The sequence below is a fragment of the Oncorhynchus gorbuscha genome, linkage group LG19 (genome assembly GCF_021184085.1).
Source record: "Oncorhynchus gorbuscha isolate QuinsamMale2020 ecotype Even-year linkage group LG19, OgorEven_v1.0, whole genome shotgun sequence".
Classification (NCBI taxonomy): Eukaryota; Metazoa; Chordata; class Actinopteri; order Salmoniformes; family Salmonidae; genus Oncorhynchus; species Oncorhynchus gorbuscha.
Genome location: NC_060191.1, coordinates 53,881,556 through 53,905,407, shown reverse-complemented (window position 1 = coordinate 53,905,407; position 23,852 = coordinate 53,881,556). Strand labels below are relative to the sequence as shown.

The following is a 23,852-nucleotide window of genomic DNA, read 5'->3' as shown; positions in this document are numbered from 1 at the left end:
TTTATTCAAAGTGGTCCCACACACCTGAGACAAATATAGGCTCAGGCATATACCTTCATGTATTCAGTTTAGCGAGCAGATATTTTCGAAAATATGATTTTAAGGTGCAAACCTCTTAATGTCGTGACGAATAGAATGGTGCGCTAAAATAAACTATCCTACTGCAGACGAATTCCCATGCATGAAAATATCATGACAGTTTATATGCACTAGATGGAGACAACGTATAAACCCCAGTCAACAGTCCCACAAAGAGATGATATCAAAACATATTGAACAATGCATTGAAACAACTAAAATGGACAGTTTTATAACTGCAGCCCCATAGCAGTGTGTCCACCAGGCTGAGATGAACACATACTTGTAGAGATGAAAGCACCTACAGTTGGTTGCTTATACTTGTGTATTGGAAGGAGGTCTTATGCAGAGGAGAGTTGTTTTTCTATCTGTGAATGGCACCATTATATATGTGTGCCATTCATTAAAAAGTCAAGGACTGCAATCTTTTAGTACACAAACGATATGCAACACATAAGAAATGTGTAGGCATTTTGGACTTTTCAAATAACTAACTTAATATGTATTGTAATGTATTCAAACTAGAGATATTTGCGAGATACATTATTAGAGAAATAGTAAGCAGAGCAACCGTCTGCTGTAGAAATACTGTAGTTCCATTATTTGAAATGTGGGGCAATAATGAAAACATGCAGAAAGCCTACCTCAAGTTTGTACAATCATGACACAAATCTCTAGAATTTATTTACAACATGCCCTAACATGTCTACTAATTGGCTGCTCTGTTTGACTGCAAAATGTTACTTTCCTCTCACTCTGCCTCTTTTTTTTCTCTCTCTCTCTCTCTCTCTCTCTCTCTCTCTCTCTCTCTCTCTCTCTCTCTCTCTCTCTCTCTCTCTCTCTCTCTCTCTCTCTGTGTTTGAGTTCTTCCTATTTACATAGCTGAAAACAGAAATGTTAGTAGGCCTAGTTAGGGCAGGAGTAGAATTATGATTTTTGTGAAACACTGAAGGCTAGGCCTATGTGAGAAGGGACGCTATCTGTTAAAATTAGCATTATGCCTTCATGTATTATATTGTAAGGGTTCATAGGTTGTTAATAATTGCATACATTATTTACAGGTCAATTGTAAATTATTATATGGTATTATTGGTCAGGTCAATGTTGTTGCTCTAACAATTTAGGCTTAAGCAACAACGTCTATAAACATCTTCTAAACTCTTTATAATGGGGCTGCAGGGTAGCCTAGTGGTTAGAGCTTTGGAATAGTAACCGGAAGGTTGCAGGTTCAAACCCGCGAGCTGACAAGGTACAAATCTGTCGTTCTACCCCTGAACAGGCAGGCAACAGTTCCTAGGCCGTCATTGAAAATAAGATTTTTTCTTAACTGACTTGCCTAGTTAAAAATAAGCTCGTTATAAACCCTTTATAAACTTCAAACATAAAGGGTAGCTACTGCATCCTATCTTATCCAAATTGACCACCATAAAGTAGAGACAGTTTGCTTGCTCTCAGCCTCTTTCAGATTGTTAACTTTGTGGCTGGTTTCCTCTCTAAAAGCTGCAGACAGTCGGCCTGACCAATCCCAGAACAGCAGAGTGACGTCATGGCATCTGCAGCTCATTGAGATGAAAGGGAATGTTGAGGGCTGTGCTCAACTTCAAACCCAAGCCTGGCATCAAACAAGCGAGCCCTCAGATAAACCAAACAAACAGACCGGGGATCGCACAGAGGGAGGCGGCCCTGGAAGTGGAATAACAACACAACCAGATCCCGACGCCTTGCACTTTACAAACTCTTTGCATTTCCACATTAATGATCCCTCTGTCTTGCATGCAATTGTATCGAATTGTGAGGTTATTGTCATGCGATCATAATGACCTGTTTGTAGCTCTAGTGTCCGCCCTGTGATTGCGCTTTGATGTAGGCCTAGAGGCCGATCAGAGATCAGATTACATGTTTTAGATCGCAGCCATCCCCTGCCTTTGATCTCCACGCTGATTTTGTCTTCAATCCGGGGATTCCTCTGGACTGGAGCAGCGCAGCCGGGCAGAGAGCACATCGCATGGCTGGAATGGTCTGGAGCCCTATGCAGAACGCATAGGAGTGGATATCTGTCTCAAACTACAGTCATTCAGCCAGGGAGGAGATAACTAAAGGAAGGGATAACTAACGAACCGATCAGACTACAGCAGCACATACCAGGTAAAGCGTACAGAGGGCTGCAGTTGTTTTGTAGCCTATATGATTTTGAGACATTCAACAAACTGAAACTATTAACATAAATGTTTTGACTTTTGGTAAGATAATTCTGTCATAGCCCTGGCCGGTTTTTGACGCATGACGTAGCATCATTGTCCTCGCTGAATATATAAACTATCTCATCACAAATATTGTTACAATGTTCCACAATAGTTGTTACAAAACCGGTATGCTGTGATTGGTCACTATGTCTACCTGTTTGGGGGAAAGTAGCTGAGAACAAATATGTACCTACTTCTGATTATTGTACTAATTTTCACTGGCCATACATTGCTCTTTTTGACACCAATACAAGGTTCCACAATATTCCTTTATGTTTTTTGTTGTTGTTGAACAGAGTAGAAATTTTCATCTTCATTCTAATATCTCTCTCTCTTTTCCAGACTCATTCCACAGTAGCCCCTCAAAATGGCCTGGATGTTTGGTCAAACCTGGTTACTTCTACTGACATTTCATGTAATATACTCATCTCTGGTAAGTGTTCTGCATTGAATTTACCCAACTAGTGTGATATCAGGCTTTTGACAGGCCATTTATAGTCTGATCTGTGATCTGTAATTGTCCACGTATAATAGCCTTTGTAACAGTCTCCATTCTAAGTTAGTGTCGTCAGATCTGTCAGGACATCAATGTGCGGACGGACAGATATAGTAGTCTACATAGTTTGAGGAGTAAAAGCCAGCGGGTGAAATAGTGGCACTATTGTAGGGGGATTACGCCGGCGGTGGACTCGGTTCACATTATCTCTTACTGATGAAAGGCGTGATGAAACGCAGGAATCCCTAGCTGCTCAGTATCAAATGATTATTCCCTCTCAGGTTCCTGTAACGGCGGAGGAGGAGACCAGTGAATGCAGAGAACAGGAGTACAAGGATCAGCTTGGGAACTGTAAACCCTGCAAGCAGTGCGACGCGGGACAGGAGCTATCAAAGGTCTGAAGCATAGTAATGTACCCGATATAGACAGTAAAACTTAGACATCAACATATTATGTTCTTCTTAAGAGTGGCCTTAAATGTACTGCACTTTACATACACACTTAAATCATATGTAGGAAATGTAGTCCAGATGATTACACCTCAGTTGAACAAGTTTATAGCATGTTTCATCACAGTTGAAAGGAAACCTTGATCTATAGAAATGAAAGAGAGTGAAACCATGATAAAACTGGATACTAACAGATCACTTAAATCATGTTGGAACTTCGTAAACCTGAATAACCTCTGGAAAAGATATACACTTGGTAAATAAATAAAAAACATATCTTTTTGGGGAAAGACCTGTGTTCATCAATAGAATGGATTCCAGTGTTTAGAATAGTGAATATTATCCAGGGGACTGAGGTTATTTATGACTTCCTCTGTTTCATGGAGAAAAGGGCCAAATGGCTTTTGTAGAACACCAACCGCTCTTTAATCAGTCACACCCATACTTCGACCCTCTGTTGCTGAATGGATTCCATTGTTTTTCCCCAAGTTCCCTGTCCAAGTTATTGTCTCCATTGTTTGAAGGAAACCATGCATAAACTTGCTGTACAGTGAGAGGGGAATGCCTTTAATCACTATTCTTGCCAAAGACATGGTGCTCTGTGTGGGCTGTGTAGAAACGGGTTGGGAGGCCATAAGCAAGTTAGTTTAGCAATGCTTTTCCTCCTACCACTTCAACATGTGCTCAGCTAAGCACAGGTAAAAAACCTTCCATCTTATAATAAATTGCCCTCTCGTATCATCTGTTGCACACATACATTTCTACCAGGTTGCCTTTTATCTTGTTACACACAGACATGCAGTCAGTGGTGGTACGCTTCAGTGGGCCCCATGTTTCTCTGCCAGTTCAACAGTCATGAATGCTAGACACCCTGGGGGTCCTGGTTAATAATTGGCTGCCTCATTCATTCTAAGTGGTAGCGGGAAGCCATCTCACAGTGGAGGGAGGCTCTAATAAGGCTGTGTGGCTGCCATAGAGACATATGGAATGTGATTATACCATCTTCTGGATGTCTGCCTGTATTGTTGTAAAGCAACATCACAAACATCAATTAGGTCTTCGTTCAGGGAACCACCAAAGCATTAGGGAAGTCTTTTATTAAAATGATCTGATATTTGTCATTTTCATCAAAAACATAACATAACTTAATAGCTAGCCAGGTTTGCTTTGTTTTTTGTCCTCATATCAAACATACATACTGTTAAGAACTACATTCCTGCCCCCCGTCCCCCCAGTCCCGCTTAAATCTGAACTCAGACCCTTTGGAGTCACCATTAAGTAGGTAACCCCCCCCCAGCCACCAGTGGTTTCAAATGACAGAGATAGCTAATATACCATTCACTCTGACCCAAGTGGTCTCAACAACAATCTTGATTAATAATGTTTTGACCAGGGATGGTATTTAACAAGCTTCCTGGCCTTGAGGGTCAGATTGTTGCGAGCTCTTCTGAGAATCACACAACTCTCACTTGTGCACAGGTTTCTTTCTATTAAATCCTCGAAAAATACAGAAGTCCTCGCCTTGTCTTTCATCCAGCATTTCGTCACATTTGCGCAAATCTACGATTCCAAACCATATATACATACAGTACACACAGTACACACAGTACATACAGTACACATAGTACATACAGTACACATAGGAGTGACTGCCCCACATATAGTGCATGCAAGCTGGGAACTGCATTAAGCCACTGGCAAAGAGGCAACATGTCTTTAATTTGTAGACACTAGACATTGAAAGAGTGTGGCAGTGTGTGGAGAACATTAGATGGCACACTGCGTTAACAAACTCATATTGTTTTACGAACTCATTCATTACTGGATCAGATGACTGGCCCCCCTAGAGACTCTTGTAATTCCGTCCTGATCTCTGAACTATCTCCCCGTCTGAACATGCTTTAACCCCAGCCAGCCAGCTCTCTCTCTCTCTTCCCTCCACACAGCTCTACGTCTGTGCTGTTTTGCTTGGCATTCTCACCAAAAACTAGATCTGGAGATAGGAGTAAAATGAGACTTGTAAGCACTGGCTTTTGTGCTCACTTTTTAGGCTAGATCATCCTAAACCCATGGATGTAATGACACACTTGAAAGCTAATTTACCTATACCCAATTAGCTCCATTTAAATGAGACAGTAGCATTATGTGATTCCTGGCTGCATCCAAAGATGGGATACCTTAACAGAATCTTTATTGTTAAAAAAGGTGTTTCTATCCAATTACCAGAGACAAAGGACTGAATTAGATCATTCCGGGATGTTACAGCTCTGCCTGGGTAGAGAGGGGACAAGTTGGCTGAGTGCTCCTTTTGTTCTGTGCCCTGGCCTGTGTACATGGCAGCCCCATCTACTGCCATGCAGTGCCACATGAACAGTGTGCCAGCGCCCAGCTTTATGGGGATCAATCCTCTTAAGATCCCTTCATCTGGAAGTTGGACGACGCTCCTCTGTCCAAAACCACTCTAAACAGCTCTTCTCTGACTGCTTTGCAGCAGCTAGCCTTCCATGGTGTGCACTAGGAGAAACCCAGGCTCCAGGGTTCACCATCCTCCATGAATCAAAATTGTAACTTTATTTCCTTCTCTCCGTTGTCATCATCTCCCTTCCCTCTTTCTGTCTCACTCTGTCTCTCATCTTTCCACTGTTCCCTGCTCTGCTGGTGTGAAGGTCCTTATATGGAGATCACACAACAACAGCTGCAGTCCTGTCATAGCCTTCCTCCGGCCAGAGCCAAGGTCCAATGTCGTCTTATATGTGTTTAGCTGAAATGGCTAAATTCCTCTGTCTTCTTCCCCGACTCTGTGGGGCCATCACGGGATCCCATCTTTGCCTCACTTTTTAACATTTTCTTAGCCAGTCTGCCCACATTCTGGTGTGACTGCATCCCCAGGCGGTGAAACGTGACAAGGTCAAGGAGAGAAGTGCCCTGTTTGAATCTCACCTTCACGTTAATGATATATGAGCCCCCCCTCCATCAGTCAGCCTGGCCTGGGAATGCAGTGTGGCAACAGTGGTTTAATAGTGGACGGGGGCAGCTGCTGCAGATAACACAATGACTGATGTCATTCCAGCACAGTCCTTTTACTTGGCGTGGGATGCGATGATCAGCAGGAATGTAAATGTTCCTATGACCACAGGAAAACCAGTTTGCCAGCCTCTGTGTGCCAAATAAATACTATTTAACATTGAATAGGGATTGCATTAACATTTGACTTACTACATACACCCCATTATACATATTTGGTCAAAACAGAATAGGCTATATTCTCTTGTCCCCATTTTATGAGGTGTACCCATTAATCCAATAGTAAACAGATATATTCATGTTATATAGATAATATATACAGGGTGATAAAACTGTATATCTAATATGGGTCGTGTAATATTTTCCATCTTAGATTCGCTATAGAGGTTTAAGCATGACAACTGAGCTGATTCCATATTAGATCACTCATTCAGTAATAGATGCTGTGCTTTTTAAGTGCAGTACCCATTGTAGGACCAGGAGAGGTATTCAACTTCTTACTCTTGTGCACCTCTCCATAATCCCTGCCCCATATCTAACTGAAGCTTTGCCTACATACACTGGCCTCTCAATCACCAGGACACTCACTGAGTTGTTCCAGAAAGAACCAGTCATACATAAACCCAGCAATATACTTGCAATAATACAACAGTGGTTGTCCCCGAGGGCCTTTACCTTTGAAATACCCGGCCATTCTGGATCCTGTTGCGGAAAGTCATGCATTGATTCTGAGAGTCAGGGAGATTATTGCCCGTGTAAGATGTTACCTTATGATCTTGGAAGCCAAGATCATTCTTTAATTCTAGACACTCTGGTCATCCTCCACATACAACACCCGTTCTGCCAGACACATTCTGTTAAAGATCCCCAAAGAACACACATCCCTGGGTCGCTCCTCTTTTCAGTTCACTGCAGCTAGCGACTGGAACGAGCTGAAACAAATACTCAAACTGGACAGTTTTATCTCATTCTCTTCATTCAAAGACTCAATCATGGACACTCTTACTGACAGTTGTGGATGCTTTGTGTGATGTATTGTTGTCTCTACCTTCTTGATCTTTGTGCTGTTGACTGTGCCCAATAATATTTGTACTGTGTTTTGTGTTGCTACCATGTTGTGTTGCTACCACGCTGTGTTGTCATGTGTTGCTGCTTTGCTTTATTGTTGTCTTAGGTCTCTCTTTATGTAGTGTTGTCTCTCTTGTTGTGATGTGTGTTTTGTCCTATATTTATATTGTATTTTTTATTTAATTTTTAATCCCAGGCCCCCGTCCCCGCAGGAGGCCTTTTGCCTTTTGGTAGGCCGTCCATGTAAATAAGAATTTGTTCTTAACTGACTTGCCTAGTTAAATAAAGGTTAAATAAAAATAAATAATTCAGAGCCTTTTTCCAGCTGCCCCCAGCCCCACCTCTCACCCAGAGGGTTTCTCCTGTTAATCCCTCCAGGAATGTGGCTTTGGTTACGGAGAGGATGCCCGGTGTGTGCCCTGCAGAAGCAGCCGCTTCAAAGAAGATAGGAGCCTGCAGAAGTGCAAGCCCTGCCTGGACTGTGGCCTGAACAACCGCTTCCAGAAGGGCAACTGTTCCACCACCAGAAATGCTGTGTGCGGAGACTGTCTGCCCGGGTGAGGGAGGGGCTTAATCACTTAATCACAACAACTACTCTACTTCTACTACCAGTGTACTACTACTCAGTTACTACAGATAAATGGTCAAAGTATTGGTTCGTTACTGCACACAATCAATTAAACATATTTCATAATAATCCAATGCTATGTTGTGTTTAACAGGTTTTACAGGAAAACTAAGCTGAGCGGATTCCAAGATATGGAGTGCATACCATGTGGGGACCCTCCACCTCCATATGAACCACACTGTGAGGACTTACTTTCTCTTCCTTTACTGGAAGTTGTGTAACATCAGAAGAGCCTCTGAGGAAAAGTTCTCATTAAGTTGAACCATTCACATCAGGCCAAGGAATGTGGCCAGTGAAATTACAGGCAAAATAAGGAATATCCGTAGCTTGAATGAGAAGTTGAGAACATCATTAATTAAAGCTATTGAACTCCAGGCTAAAAGTACAGCCAAGACCCCAAAAACATGTCAGGCCATAATTCCATAACAAAGCACATACCTTCATCTAAAACATGCCAGCACAAGGTCCTTAGAGTAATAAGAACCACAACCCCAATGGGTGGAGAAAATCACTGTTCATTCAGTAAATTCTCATTGAGCCAGCCAACTATGTTTTATGCCCAAATAAATGCTTAGTTTTACAAGTAGGCCCATAAATGTTGAAATGGATACTGCTAGCATAACAGTCGGTCTTGCCAGAACTGGATTATTTTAGCTGCGACAATAAGACCCACTATCATCGCTCCATTCTCAGGGACTGCGGAAAAACTCTTATCTTAAGTAAAAGCCTCCATCCACATATTTCAAGACAAAAAGGAGCTTCAATGTTTCTAAATAATAGTGTGGAAATGATTGCATTACATCATGCTTCTTTAGTTAGGTCTTGAATGAAATAAGAGAGTGTAGTGTCACATCATGTACAGTAAAATTCTTAAACTTTGTCGTGTAATTTGCTAGCATGTATCCACGGAGGTCTATTAAGCATCTCTTAAAGGGTTTTTTGTTCACAAAGCAGTGGATTGAATTCCAGTAGGACACTACTACATCTCATTAGCCACCTTTTTCCAGCCATTACTAGTGATTAAGTATAACCTTATGATTTTCGGCACTCACACAGAGAGAGTGGGCTAGCTAACTCATACCTTTGGTAAATGAGTGTGACTTCCTGATGCTTGTGGAGGCCGCAGCTGTTCCTTGAGAAGGTTTGGCAGCGTGTGTGTATCCAGCCAGGTCTAGCACCCCTCTGTTAGATAAATGACAACCTCTCCAGGATATCAGACAACGTGAACTCACAAACTGAGTTTACATTTGCTCTTTCTGGAGATGGAAAAAAAATCTACTTACATTTAGTATGTAAATCTGTGTCACACCCTCAATATGAGCTTGTTTTACTACTACCATTTTTGGACAATAAATATTTATATTCAAGCAATAACTGTAAAACATGCAGTATTTGTCTAGATAGAGTCTACATATGACTTGACCATATGAAATCACCCTGAACATGGGCCTTGGGACATCTAAGTTATGCATGTCTGTATGTTTGGCTGGCTGTCTGGCTTGCCATTTTGAATGCAGAAGCCCATGAATCAAAATGGCCATTGTCTCCCAGAGAGAGCAGAGCTGGTAGTTACTACAGGGAATCTTCCAAATGTTCGAAAGCCTTGATCTCTCTTCCTCTAGTGTTATCTTGTGTAGGGTGGTGAAAACTTAAAGGGCAGATCATTATAATAGGCTACACTGGCTCGGGGCGAAGCTGCAGCTGTGCAGGGAGGCCGCTTTTGGAGGAGGCCGTAAATCTTAACGCACTTCAGTCTCCTGGACAGATTCTGGGGCAGAGTAAAAATTAGATTGTGTTTTATGGGTTCCTTCAGTTGCTTTAATGTATTTCATCTGCAGGAGTTTCTTCTGTGTCACGGTAGAGCTGTAAAAGGTGTCTGGAGAGAGGCCAACCGTAGCATCCCCCAATCCCCAGCTCCAGAACCGTTTTGCCATTTTTACTCATTCCAAACAGATTTACGCCAAGGTCATATGGGAATGTAGTCCGTTTTTTCTATTACCAAACCAATAATCATTGCTTCTTATTTAAGATGGAAGCTTAACAGTCAGAGAAATATTTTTAGACACTTGTATCTCAAACCAGGATTTCACAGCATACACAAACGGAAGTCAGTCCAATTTTGTTTGAAGCAAAATGTAGACTCTTATCACCTCTTCATGCAACTGTAATACTTTTCCTAGAGATAGGGCCTGTGGTCAGGGCTACTCAAGACCCTAAAACTCATGACCCGACTAATATGCATCCTCATTTCTCTCAACTTGTTACATTCAGACAACATTTCATTTCTTCTACTTCTACTTCCCTAACTTAAAAGGTCCGTGTCACGTCTCTGACCACTGACTGTAAAAAAGTAGTGTTAGCAGCATGCACAGAGTTATCTAGATTGAGTTGAAAACCAACACAAGCCAAATGAGAGCAGTCAACCCTTAAAATCAAGTCCACCAAAACAAAGTCACTCAAGAGCCAATCAGGACTCCCGAGTGGCGCAGCGGTCTAAGGCACTGCCTCTCGGTGCAAGAGGCGTCATTAGAGTCCCTGGTTTGAATCCAGGCTGTATCACATTCGGCCGGGATTGGGAGTCCCACACAATTGGCCCAGCGTCGTCTGGGATTGTCTGGGGTAGGCCGTCATTGTAAATAAGAATTTGTTCTTAACTGACTTGCCTATATAAAGGTAAAATAAAAAATGAAGAATTGACATGAGTGAAGTGTTTATGCTCAGAGCAGCAAAGCGCCTCACCACTGCTGTAATCTAGTATCCATGTAAATGTATAAACCCACAACCCCATGGCAATGCTAGTTTGTTTTTCTTGCAACACTAAAAGGGGTGCTGGGTGTATTTATGATATGAAAGTGTGTTTAGTCAAAAATACAAACTCTTGGTTGTGGAGGGCTCATACCTCTTTGGCAATGGGAAGCCATTCCAGTTTCACAGGTGATGAATGTGGATGGGGTCACCATTAGTTTTCAGAAGGGGCCATTCATACTTCCCACTGGGCAAAAACTGGTTAAATCAATGTTGTTTCCACATCATTTCAACCAAACAATTCACAAGATGATGTTGAATCAATGTGGAAAACTGGTAGGATTTGAACAAAGTAATCAACATAAGAGAATTTCTGATTTCTTAACCTAAATCTAATGACAAGGTGAATTATTTTGTTGATTTCAAATTGAATTCACGTTAGTTGACTACTCAATCAAATGTAAATCAAAACTAGACATTGAACTAGACGTCTGTGCCAGTGGGTTGGTGGTTCCCTGTCTCTTTGTGGTCTGTCACACACAAGGCCATGCATGGCTTTAAGTTTGGCATTCCCAAAAGTCAACAGGGAGAGAGGAGAGCATGTATCAAAACAAGCAGTTTATTGGCAGAGTGCGGTGGGTTGATACGATCGGCAGGTGAGGTCTCCTCAATGGGTCAGCCTTAATCTATGTTTGCTGCAGCTGTCTGGGAGTGATAAGAGCTGCCACTGGGCTGGGGGTGTGGGGGAGACAGCTGTCTGGGAGTGATAAGAGCTGCCACTGGGCTGGGGGTGTGGGGGAGACAGCTGTCTGGGAGTGATAAGGGCTGCCACTGGGCTGGGGGTGTGGGGGAGACATCTGTCTGGGAGTGATAAGAGCTGCCACTGGGCTGGGGGTGTGGGGGAGACAGCTGTCTGGGAGTGATAAGAGCTGCCACTGGGCTGGGGGTATGGGGGAGACAGCTGTCTGGGAGTGATAAGGGCTGCCACTGGGCTGGGGGTGTGGGGGAGACAGCTGGCTGTGGAGGGGAGTGGGGAGGGCTGCCACTGGGCTGGGGGTGTGGGGGAGACAGCTGTCTGCGGAGGGGAGTGGGGAGGGCTGCCACTGGGCTGGGGGTGTGGGGGAGACAGCTGTCTGGGAGTGATAAGGGCTGCCACTGGGCTGGGGGTGTGGGGGAGAGAGCTGTCTGGGAGTGATAAGGGCTGCCACTGGGCTTGGGGTGGGGGAGACAGCTGTCTGCGGAGGGGAGTGGGGAGGGCTGCCACTGTGCTTGGGGTGTGGGGGGAGACAGCTGTCTGCAGGAGGGGAGTGGGGAGGGCTGCCGCTGGGCTTGGGGTGTGGGGGAGACAGCTGTCTGCGGAGGGGAGTGGGGAGGGCTGCCACTGGGCTGGGGGTATGGGGGAGACAGCTGTCTGGGAGTGATAAGGGCTGCCACTGGGCTGGGGGTGTGGGGGAGAGAGCTGTCTGGGAGTGATAAGGGCTGCCACTGGGCTTGGGGTGTGGGGGAGACAGCTGTCTGGGAGTGATAAGGGCTGCCACTGGGCTGGGGGTGTGGGGGAGACAGCTGGCTGTGGAGGTGAGTGGGGAGGGCTGCCACTGGGCTTGGGGTGTGGGGGAGACAGCTGTCTGCGGAGGGGAGTGGGGAGGGCTGGCTGGATCAGACGGCCATGACATGGGGTTTCCACAACTGTACAGTGGAAGAAAAAGTCTGAGAGGTTTTCTGCACCATGGTGAGAAAAGGATGTACCTTGCTTGTGTAAGCATGGGTGTAGGTGTTCAGTCAAATCTATCAGCAAGTAATTTTGGGTTACTTTGATAGAGGACTTTCCAAAAGATGGATAGGAAGGACATTCAAAGATTTTCTTTAAAGTTGTTTGATTTAGTGGAGAATGTTACCGTATCCTCACAAAATCATCTTAATATATATCAAGTTATATTCCGCTATATAAACTGTCTAGTGTAATTTATGTATTTGCCTTGATCTGAGCAGTGCACTCCTGTCAAAATTGTTAGAAAATGGCACTTGGTTTCTGTCATAACAGTTTTGAAGACCTATCTCCCCTGAAACGTCCTAATCTTGTTTTAATAAGCTATTATCACCTGTTTGTTCACAATGTATATTTAAATGCTTATTTATTTAGCCCCCGGGTCAAACTGAAATTTTAAGCCTCACCGGCAGTTTGGGATTTTTTTCTTCCTCAGATGGAATGTACAAATACCCTTATCCCCTATCCTCTATCTCGCTGGAATATAAAACCTTTTCCAAGGCTAAAGTAATGTTTACATTGCATAACAAAGCTCTTGAATTTGAAAAGACCAAACCCACTTTGTTTTATGATTAATGTACTAAAAAGCAAACAGTGATTGAAGGGGGCTATTGAAAAATATTTTTAAAAAATATATATATATTAAACAGATCTCACATAATCACTATTTTCTCTATAGGGGGCGGGTAGCCAGTCACTTTGTCATAGTAGGTGTAGTATTACTTTAGGTATTTTGCTTTCTATGTAAACCTACACATCAACTATGCACAGCTCTTGACTCACTTTAAATTCTATAAGAATGTAATTGTGATGAGGGAGAGTAATATTGACCTACAATTTTAATCACAGATAATACAATCATACTTCTGTTGCTTTTTAAAATAATATCAGTGGCCTTATTGCACATGTTTGCCTTGTGACTAGACATCCGTCATGTACAAAATTATTCCTCAACAAAGTTTGTTTGCTTTGTTGAGGAATTAAGCAGATAGTTATATCCGATAAATAACCATTACAATGACATTTTAGTAATTGAACCTTCATTTAGCATAAGGAGATTGTATCTAATTTGTTATGACATCTAGCACATTAAGCCCTGATGTTCCATATCCGTGGGAAAGTGTTTAATGAGAAGCTGTCCTCAAGGTCAGGTCCCTTAATGTGAGAGTGTGTGAACAGTTTGGCGGTGGGGATCCTAGACAATGGCAGCAGTTGCAGTCATGGGATAAACACACATGCACGAATGCGCGCGCGCACACACACACACACACACACACACACACACACACACACACACACACACACACACACACACACACACACACACACACACACACACACACACACACACACACACACACACACACACACACACACACACACACACACACACACACACACACACACACACACACACACCAGGCTTGTTTCAAACGTCTGGCCAGACTACACAGACATAATGATGGGGCTGTGTGACTGGCATGAGAGGGCCTTGGGGTGGGGGGATGAATGACGGCAATAACTCATCCTCTGGAGGGAGGGGGAGAATCTACTATAGACATTCTCCTTTGAGCCTGTCTCCTTGGAGGACTCAGTGGGTCAAAGACAGCTACTACATGCCAGTAATAAACATAAACCTAGAATGGACATAATTCAGGTGTAGAAAAATACTTGTTTTCAATATGGCCAGATAGTACTACCAAGGTCAGACAAAGACATGACACAGTCGACTCTAAAATATAGTCGTTCTAAAACTATACAATTGAAATGTTTTATTTAATTAAACTTTTTACAACTTCTACTGTAATTTGCGATGTTATTATGTCAGAAGAACTGCATTGGTGACGTTTGATGCTCATATTGACCTTCTCTCTCACCCCGTCTCTATCTCTGCCCCTTCAGGCAGCGGGCGGGTGAACCTGGTTCCCATCCCCCCGGTGGTGACCAGCCCTCGGGACATGGCCCTGGCAGCAGTCATCTGTAGCGCTCTGGCCACCGTGCTGCTGGCCCTGCTCATCCTCTGTGTCATCTACTTCAAGAGACAGCTGCTGGAGAAGAAGCCCAGCGGTGAGTGACCAACTTGAATTTGAAAGAAGTCATTACAATGGTGTGGAAATCTCAGTGTAGCATTGGGACCAACAGGTGGCTTTGCTATTTAAATATAGCAACTGCTATCTTGCACTTGTTTGGGGTCTCCATTATGAAAGTGTATTTTTGCTTCAGCATCTCTAAGGTCCCAGGATGGTCCGTACAGTGGAGCAGAGTTGTCCTGCCTGGACCGACGGAAGTTCCATGACTTCCCTCAGCGCCCATGCTGCCAATGTCACCATGGGCCAGGCCACACCTGTGGTAGGTCCAATTACTGGTGGGCTTCTACAAGCACATCAAGTGGTATGGAGTCTTTGACTTTATCACTATGGTACTGGCATTACTGTACGCTGAGGCTTCTTGGCCAGGTCATCCATGCGTTCTAATGGTTGGCGGTCGGTCACACGGTTATTCCTGTGTGATTTCCAGGCCCAGTGCACTTGATCCCCTCCCTGTGCTGTGATGAAATCTGCAGTCTGGGCCGGAGCAGAGACACCAGCCCCTTCCAGTCCCAGATCAGCCTCAACGAGGGGTGAGGACCATGACACAACACCACTCACCTCCGCTCAAAACCATCAACCAACATTAATTAACCACCAATCAACATCACTTAACATTGTTCAACACCATCATAATTCATCAACAAAAATCACCATCTATTTTAGTACATGGATGCCCAGATATGACAGTCAGAAGAACAGGTAACAAGCACAGCAACTGATATTGTTTGACATCATGTTTCCTGGAATCCCAGAAAGACCTAGAAGTGTAGATAGACAGAGACAGAGACAGAGACAGAGACAGAGACAGAGACAGAGACAGAGACAGAGACAGAGACACAGACAGACAGACAGACAGACAGACAGACAGACAGACAGACAGACAGACAGACAGACAGACAGACAGACAGACAGACAGACAGACAGACAGACAGACAGACAGACAGACAGACAGACAGACAGACAGACAGACAGACAGACAGACAGACAGACAGACAGACAGACAGACAGACAGACAGACAGACAGACAGACAGACAGACAGACAGACAGACAGACAGACAGACAGATAGATAGATAGATAGATAGATAGATAGATAGATAGATAGATAGATAGATAGATAGATAGATAGATAGATAGATAGATAGATAGATAGACAGACAACCATTGCTGTGGTGGATAATGTTTGCAAAACCAAACACCATTCCTTTACACACCTCTGGTTCAGAACAGGAAGAGAAACACAGACAAGGCCAACAACAGTCTTGTTATGGTGTTAACTTTGGGTCTGTTTGGGAGATTACTGTCAGAGAAGTGCCTCCTTGGGACTGTGGTTGGATCATTATTGCTAGGAATGGGAGAGATTTATGCTGCTGACACAGCCTCCATTTCCCCCTACAGATGCAGCATAAACCCCTGTGAGGAGAACGTCCTAGCCTATCTGAAAGCCCATCCAGAGCCCTGCATCTCCAGAGAGGCTGGCGAGACATGGCCACTCATGCAGAACCCCGACTGTGTCGAGAGCTTGGGATCACTCCGCTGCAACCCAGAACCCACAGAGAGGTGTGATGAGGGCGAGGAGGGCGAGGAGAAAGAGGAAGATGGGTGCACATTAAGTGAGGACACACAGGAGAAGCCAACTGATCAGAGCCAGGAGAAGACTGGTGCCTTGACAGAGGTCCTCCTTTCAAAGCAGCAGCCATCTTCACTGGAAGGTCAGTGGTGTCTTGCTGTACTGTATGACCTTTAATGCAGACACAGACAGAATGGTCCTCTGTGTACATACAGTTTGAAATTGAGCGATGCTTGGTATATAACATACTTAAAATGCTCACTTACAGTAGGGTAAGCTTTCCCAGTAATTATACATGAGCCAAGCCAATGAGCGATTAACAAGCTCAGTAACATACTATTCTTCACTGTGTTAAGAAAAGAGGAAAGTATGCAAGTGCAAACACTATTAAGCTCAGGAAACTAAAGGCCTTCGGTAAACTATGCCATGAAAGGAATGTGCTGTAAAGAAACATCACTGCTTCTCCTTCCCCTCAAAAACTATTTAGAATTCTTCTGCATAGCAGGTTCCCACCGGATTAATATGAAATGGAACCGATAAGGAATGGTTGTCCATTAAAACAGATACACGCTATTTATGGAAAAAGCTTCAGTGTATCTGCCAAATGGAGCTTCAGAACCAGAGCAGACTTCCTGAACTGATGGAATCCAGTGAGTGGGAATGAGCTCAGGTCAGAGCAGCAGAAGCCCCAGCAAAGCAGTCATGTAGAAAGTTACAACACAGAGGCTACAACACAGAGGCGTCAGGACAGAGAAGACATTCTGTGTTCTAACAGCCTAGTTCAAACACACACACACTTATTTTACCATAACTGTTGCACACCCTTTGATCGGCAGGGACAGTGGTGTCCATGGAAACTGGAAGCAAAGATAGGGCCAGGCCGCAATCCTAGCCGAGCTTTCTGATGATATTGTTTTAACTGACTCGGTCCCTGCCTGGCCTGTGTTAGGTAGATAGATTGCTAATGACCTTGTGTGCTTTTCTCCACTCTTTCTTTTTCCAGGATGACATGGATTTAGTTGGCTCGCGTTCCACCCTTGAACCACCCTGGACCGGAAAACAGTCCAGAAAGATCCCGTTTCAGATTACATTAGCCCACACACCAATTTCAAAATAGTGTGTGGCACACAATCTCTTTCAAGCGGCTTGTGACCCACGGCCTTCCGTCACGCATCTGAAGCGACTATGTAAATAAATGCAAACAAAAGCACTTCACTGTAAAATAAAGCACAAGAGCAGAGACTGAAAATAAATCTATGCACAACGCGATGTTGCCGGGCCAGAGGCTGATATAATGAAGTTCAAATGATGACAAAATGACTGTTGACTGGTACAAAGTAAATAGAAGCCATCCCCTTTGTTTCGGATGTCTGCTTAAGAATGTCTTACATCTACTTATGTAGGTGACTAGCAGCAACAGTATCACAGATCTGGCAGTGTGACTATTGGTGTGTCTTAATAACTGACAACGTTTCCTTAAAGGGCCTAAGAGAAGCACGTCAAAACGGACGTCTGTGATTTCTGGTGCACATTGAAGACAGTCTAGATAATACTGAATAAGACCTTTTAAGGATTGGACCCTTTTTTCACCAAATTTAGCCTAAAATGACATACCCAAATCTAACTGCCTGTAGCTCAGGCCCTGAAGCAAGGATATGCATTTTCTTGGTAACATTTGAAAGGAAACACTTTGGAGTTTGTGGAAATGTGAAAGGATTGTAGGAGAATATAACACATTAGATCTGGTAAAAGACAATACAAAGACAAAACCAACTTTTTTTTGTACCATCATCTTTGAAATGCAGAGAAAGGCTAAAATGTATTATTCCAGCCTGGATGCAATTTAGATTTAGGCCACTAGATGGCAGCAATGTACATGCAAAGTTTTAGACTGATCCAATGAACTATTGCATTTCTGTTCAAAATGTTGTATCAAGACTGTCCAAATGTGCCTAATTTGTTTATTAATAACATTTCATGTTTAAAACTGTGCACTCTCCTCAAACAATAGCATGGTATTATTCCACTGTAATAGCTACTGTAAATTGATCAGTGTAGTTAGATTAACAATAATTTAAGATTTCTGCCAATATCAGATATGTCTATGTCCATTGTTCTTGTTACTTACAACCTTATGCTAATCGCATTAGCCTACGTTAGCTCAACTGTCCCGCAGGGGACCCACCGATCCTGAAGAACAATGAGGAATATTTGTGTGTGATATCAAATTGGTTGTAGATCTTGTAAAATAGAAAATAGGTCAATATTTTTGTAACGTAGACATGACTGACTAGTGGCAAATATGCCTGTTTTTTTTCAGTTGCAGTATTGGTGGTTGTGCATAATTTTTTTATACACTTCCACAATTAAATTACATTTGATATAATTGTCCATATTTGTAAATAAACCACTTCAACAAGACAAACTATGCGATCTTGATTGTTGTTCAAATATCTCTAGTGAATAGCACTGAAATGGCCCATCTTAAATCCTACACCAAAGACCTCAGACAACCTGCAATCATCACTACATCACACATACTACATTCACTTCAATATACAGTGGGGTCTCTTTCTGAAACTCAACATATTACTTCCCCCAAAATAATATGATTGGATTTGGTTCAGAACAAGATACATGTAATGAAAATAAAGCTTCCATTAGCGATTTCATATTTAGGACATTATTCATGGCTCTGTGCGATGTACAGTAGGCCCTCATGTGGTTACAGCTACCCAGCTCGCTCCTTTTGATAGCATGTTCACACCTTGATTAACCATCTGAAGTAAGTCCCACCTCACCGGGTGACGTCCAAGGTCTGATATCAGTGCTAGGCAAATAATGCTCCCGAGTAGTGCAGTGGTCTAAGGCACCACTACAGACCCTGGTTTGATCCTGGGCTGTTTCACAACCAGCTGTGACTAGGAGTCCCATAGGCCAGCGCACAAATGGCTCAGCATCGTCGAGGTTAAGGGAGGGTTTGGCCGGGGTAGGACTTCATTGTAAAAAAATAACAATTTGTTCTTATTAACTGACTTACCTAGTTAAATATAGGTTACATTTTTTTTAAATTAAAAGGACATTGTATGGTGAGCAGCTGCAACCTCAGCCCCTAGTAATTACAGTCAGAATCTGTTGAAACAGATGCAACAGCTGGTAATACTTGATTCAGCTAGTCGTCACAGTCTGGGTCGTGCTCTGTGTGAATTAAACAGAAGTCCCTCAAATCTCTGATTCATAACACCTAAGAGTCACTATCCTTCCTTCTCTGCCCATAACCTCCCCTCCCTCCACCCATCTCTCCATAACAGGAACACCTAGACAAAACAGAGGGAGCAGATTTGCCTTTAAGTCAAAACACTGGCAAAATGACAGGAATAGCAGGTGTCGTATTTGTCACCTCTGATCTGAACAGGAAATAACAATGAACTGCTCATACTTTCTCAGAAAATTATATTCAACGCTCACATATTGTTGTACCAGATATGAGTATTTTCTCTTCCCTAAATCTATGGGCAGATTTTTTTAAATAAAAAATAAATAAAAATTACTACATACTTCAACTTATCTATTTATATGGACATTGGAACAGATGCTTCAAATTTACATTCTCAAAGTGCTGAAGATTATATTTCACAATGATGCAATATTCTGAATTACAGAATGTACTTCTAGTGCTTTCCATAATTGATATGCATCAATGACAAATATTTGTGAATATGGTATATTACATGTGGTATATGAACAGATCTGCAAAAACGTTAATGAACCACGTAGAACTTTTGGTTGACCTAAATCACTAAATACTAAACTGAACAAAAATATAAACGCAACATGTAAAGTCTTGGTCCTATGTTTCATGAGCTTAAATAAAATAGCCCAGAAATGTTCCATATGCACAAAAAGCTTATTTCTCAACAAATTTTGTGCACAAATGTGTTTGCATCCTGTTACTGAGCATTTCTCCGTTGCCAAGATAATCCATCCATCTGAAAGGTGTGGCATATCAATAAACTGATTAAACACCATGATCATTACATAAGTGCACCTTGTGCTGGGGAAAATAAAAGGCCACTCTAAAATGTGTGCCCCACATGTCTCAAGTTTTGAGGGAGTGCGCAATTGGTATGCTGACTGCAGGAAAGTCCACCAGAGCTATTGACAGAGAATTTAATGTTAATTTCTCTACCATAAGATGCCTCCAACGTCCTTTTAGAGACATCTAGTACATCCAACCGGCCTCACAACCGCAGACCACGTGTAACCACGCCAGTCCAGGACCTCCACATCCGGCTTCTTTACCTGCGGGATTGTCTGAGACCAGCCATCTGGACAACTGATGAAACTGTGGGTTTGCACAAACAAACAATTTCCACACAAACTGTCTCAGGGAAGCTGAACTGCGTGCTCGTCGTCCTCACCAGGTTCTTGACCTGTGTCATGACGTTGGCCTGGGGGATAGGTTTACGACAGTCATAAATACCTCTTCCCCACTTCTTCCTCTTCAAATACGCCCTCTTCTCCCTTCCTATATAAGCCCTTGACGACAATATAACTTCTTGTTCCGAGGATATGAGGGCGACGGTCCTATGTCAGAATGGTTCAGATAATAACTATAGAACGAAGCAAACATCAGCGTGAGCTTTGGTTGCAAATGGTATGAACTTTTGAACTCTTATTCACTACAGAAGTGATACCTCCTAGCTGTTGAGTTAGCGACCACAGCTGCAAATGCAGGTTAGGAAGGAACAGACAGAGTATCCCGTCTATCACACAACGACATTACTACAACGTATTCAATTGACAACCAGAGACATTCTTCAAAGGACAGAGGACTCGGTTTGGCAACACGGCCTTCCATCTACCACCAACCTACTGAAGCGCAGCTCAGAGTAAATATTTATTGCATTTTCCTTTTCCAAATGGGCGGTAATTTAGAATGCATAAGATACTGTATTTACGAAAGCACAGCTTCGCCTTTGTTCCTGTCTTCCCGCTCTTTCACTCAACCCAGTCCCTTTTCCTTTGTGTAACAAGCCGTCATATCTGTTCCGCCCACTAGGGACATTTTCCTTTATGACGTCATTTGTAATCAAGTTATGATTAATTGTGTGTATGTGAATTCTGTGTGATTAGTTAGGTATTTAGTAAATAAATAATTAACCCCAATTTTGTATTACTGATTCAAATTGTTAGCCAGGGTTCTTGCAGATAAAATAATTTACAACTTTCAGATTATGAGACTGAAGTAAGATGAAGATTAATGTTGACTGCTATTGATGTAAAATATTTCTAGTTCTTTAAGAGTTTGTTCGGAAGATAACAGCTCTATAAATATTATTTTGTGGTGCCTGACTCTCTAGTTAATTACATTTACATGATTAGCTCAATCAGGTGATATTAATTACGGGGAAATTATTTTATAGAATATCAAATCAAATCAAATGTATTTCTATAGCCCTTCATACATCAGCTGATATCTCAAAGTGCTGTACAGAAACCCAGCCTAAAACCCCAAACAGCAAGCAATGCAGGTGTAGAAGCACAGTGGCTAGGAAAAACTCCCTAGAAAGGCCAAACCTACGAAGAAACCTAGAGAGGAACCAGGCTATGTGGGGTGGCCAGTCCTCTTCTGGCTGTGCCAGGTGGAGATTATAACAGAACATGGCCAAGATGTTCAAATGTTCATAAATGACCAGCATGGTCAAATAATAATAATCACAGGCAGAACAGTTGAAACTGGAACAGCAGCATGGCCAGGTGGACTGGGGACAGCAAGGAGTCATCATGCCAGGTAGTCCTGAGGCATGGTCATAGTGCTCAGGTCCTCCGAGAGAGAGAAAGAAAGAGAGAAAGAGAGAAATAGAGAGAGCATACTTAAATGCGCACAGGACACCGGATAGGACAGGAGAAGTACTCCAGATATAACAAACTGACCCTAGCCCCCCGACACATAAACTACTGCAGCATAAATACTAGAGGCTGAGACATGAGGGGTCAGGAGACACTGTGGCCCCATCCGATGATACTCCCGGACAGGGCCAAACTGGAAGGATATATCCCCACCCACTTTGCCAAAGCACAGCCCCCACACCACTAGAGGGATATCTTCAACCACCAACTAACCATCCTGAGACAAGGCCGAGTATAGCCCACAAAGATCTCCGCCACGAAACAACCCAAGGGGGCGCACCAACCCAGACAGGAAGATCACATCAGTGACTCAACCCACTCAAGTGACGCACCCCTCCCAGGGACGGCGTGAAAGAGCACCAGCAAGCCAGTGACTCAGCCCCTGTAATAGGGTTAGAGGCAGAGAATCCCAGTGGAAAGAGGGGAACCAGACAGGCAGAGACAGCAAGGGTGATTCGTTGTCTTTCCGTTTACCTTCACACTCCTGGGCCAGACTACACTCAATCATATGACCCACTGAAGAGATGAGTCTTCAGTAAAGACTTAAAGGTTGAGACCGAGAATATCATGTCTTACCAATTAATCCGGCATAGCCAAAGACACAATATTATTGGTGCCCCATGTGAGGAATCTAAAATAGAATGAGGCTTTCATTTTGATTCAGCCTGTATAAAATTGAAAAACAGATGACATAATATACCAAGGTGCATTTTGTTGTTTGCCGCGTGTTCTGGTTACCAAAGGAGGGTTTTAGCTTGCATGCTAAAGCTAACCAGGGAAAATAGCCACGTTGAAGTCACTCCACCTTGCAAACGGAAGTTTCGCTCCGGATAGTTCTGTTTGATTTCAGCGAGTGAAATCATTGACCACTGACATGTGCCCAGTATATTCCTTCATGAAGAATTATTCAGGTCACACTCAAGTCATTACTTATGATATCCAGACGGATATCAATGTCTTATCCGATTGAACTAATAAGTGTAAATCTGGCAATTTACATTCTGAAATAGATATTTTAAATAATATCCAAATTGATGAGTTTTCTAAATAAGACATTGTAAACTTTTTCCAAACCAACCTAGATGAAGCAACTTATCAGGTTAATTAAAGTTTCATTCCCAAATAGCCTATACAGGTCTGATTAATCATTAAATTGATAAATCAGTCAAATTTGTTTTTTGCAAAACCATTCAGTAATCCAGTACTGACAGAAGCCCCGCCCAGCTGGAATCCAATGTGGTTTCGGCCTTAGGGAGAAGTGCCACAGTGTTGAATGTGCCCAACATTTGATCTACTGTTTACACTTATGATATCCAATCAATGGAGATTGTATGGATTATCGTCACATTCAATTTAATAAGTTAAATTGTTGAACATAACTTAATGTTCTTCCAATCAAATGAGACACTTTAAAACTTCTCATATTAACCTAGATGAAGCAATCTCTCAGGTTAATTAAAGTTTAATATCCAGATAGCCTACCCAGGTAGGATTAATCATTGGCATTGATTAATTAATTACATTTGCTTTTGCAAATTCATTCACCTCCAACTTCCACATTACTGGTACAGTACTGATGGTTTGTCAACATCTATAAATAGATTAAACTTGTCTTTGCAGCTTCCAATGAATTCCAAACCCAAACTTTGAAAGAAAATAGGAAAATCCTTCCTCTAAATTTTTCTAATAATGTGCAGCTATCAAAGGAGGTGGTCACCACTCCTCCGCTAATTAGTGAACCTCCACCCATAAAAGGATGGATCTCTGACCTCAGCAGCGATACA

At 42.8% G+C, this 23,852-nt stretch overlaps 1 protein-coding gene across 2 annotated transcripts; it reads left to right on the top strand.

The window, feature by feature from the left end:
* The first annotated feature begins 1,665 nt into the window (after positions 1 to 1,665).
* Positions 1,666 to 17,879, top strand: LOC124005729 (tumor necrosis factor receptor superfamily member 19-like). 2 transcript variants are annotated; one of them, XM_046315228.1, is made up of 10 exons: positions 1,666 to 2,223; positions 2,664 to 2,754; positions 3,099 to 3,212; positions 7,737 to 7,915; positions 8,081 to 8,166; positions 14,399 to 14,563; positions 14,720 to 14,887; positions 15,014 to 15,116; positions 15,984 to 16,297; positions 17,159 to 17,879. In XM_046315228.1, the coding sequence occupies exons 2-10, from the start codon at positions 2,689 to 2,691 to the stop codon at positions 17,161 to 17,163; spliced, it is 1,200 nt and encodes a 399-aa protein (XP_046171184.1). In that variant the 5' UTR covers positions 1,666 to 2,223; positions 2,664 to 2,688; the 3' UTR covers positions 17,164 to 17,879. The 2 variants fall into 2 exon arrangements, with proteins under 2 accessions (XP_046171184.1, XP_046171185.1); XM_046315229.1 differs by having other exon boundaries at positions 1,674 to 2,223; positions 14,720 to 14,845.
* Positions 17,880 to 23,852: the final 5,973 nt, after the last annotated feature.